The sequence below is a fragment of the Piliocolobus tephrosceles genome, chromosome 13, assembly GCF_002776525.5.
Source record: "Piliocolobus tephrosceles isolate RC106 chromosome 13, ASM277652v3, whole genome shotgun sequence".
NCBI lineage: Eukaryota > Metazoa > Chordata > Mammalia > Primates > Cercopithecidae > Piliocolobus > Piliocolobus tephrosceles.
Genome location: NC_045446.1, coordinates 1,412,208 through 1,412,700, shown reverse-complemented (window position 1 = coordinate 1,412,700; position 493 = coordinate 1,412,208). Strand labels below are relative to the sequence as shown.

General features: G+C 54.2%; 1 protein-coding gene across 1 annotated transcript in view; it reads right to left on the bottom strand.

The window, feature by feature from the left end:
- The window catches only part of LOC111520604 (homeobox protein Hox-A3-like), a 1,954-nt gene extending 1,848 nt beyond the window's left edge, over positions 1 to 106 (bottom strand). Inside the window, 1 exon segment of the mRNA XM_026447310.2 lies at positions 47 to 106. Coding sequence (XP_026303095.2) covers positions 47 to 106 — 60 coding nt within the window.
- Between the last annotated feature and the right edge of the window lie 387 nt (positions 107 to 493).

Genomic DNA, 493 nt, shown 5'->3' with positions numbered 1-493 from the left:
TCCTCAGGCTGTGGGTCATCCTGCTCCCAGTCCAGCTGCTGCAAACCTTGCTGCTGCCAGTCCAGCTGCTGCAATCCCTGCTACTGTTCCTCAGGCTGTGGGTCATCCTGCTGCCAGTCCAGCTGCTGTAAGCCCTGCTGTTCCCAGTCCAGCTGCTGTGTCCCCGTGTGCTGCCAGTGCAAGATCTGAGGCTGTGGATTCAGGCCTCATGTGAGTCCTGCTAATCCTGTCTTCTGAAGCTGTGACCTGTGCTTCATTGTTGAGCCTCAAACCACTGCTCAGAGTCCATTCCCCGCTATAGAATGAAGCCATATCTGGCTGCCTTTTCCTAAGGAGAGTCCACCCTAATTAATGTCCATTGTCTCCCCTAACAAATTCTCTTCCCAAGTCACCTGCAACTAGGCTGAATCACCCCTCACCCGCTAGCCTCGCCTTTGCTTGTCTATTCAGAGGCCTGAGCTCCTGAATCCACTTGCAGTCCTGTCTTTTCCAG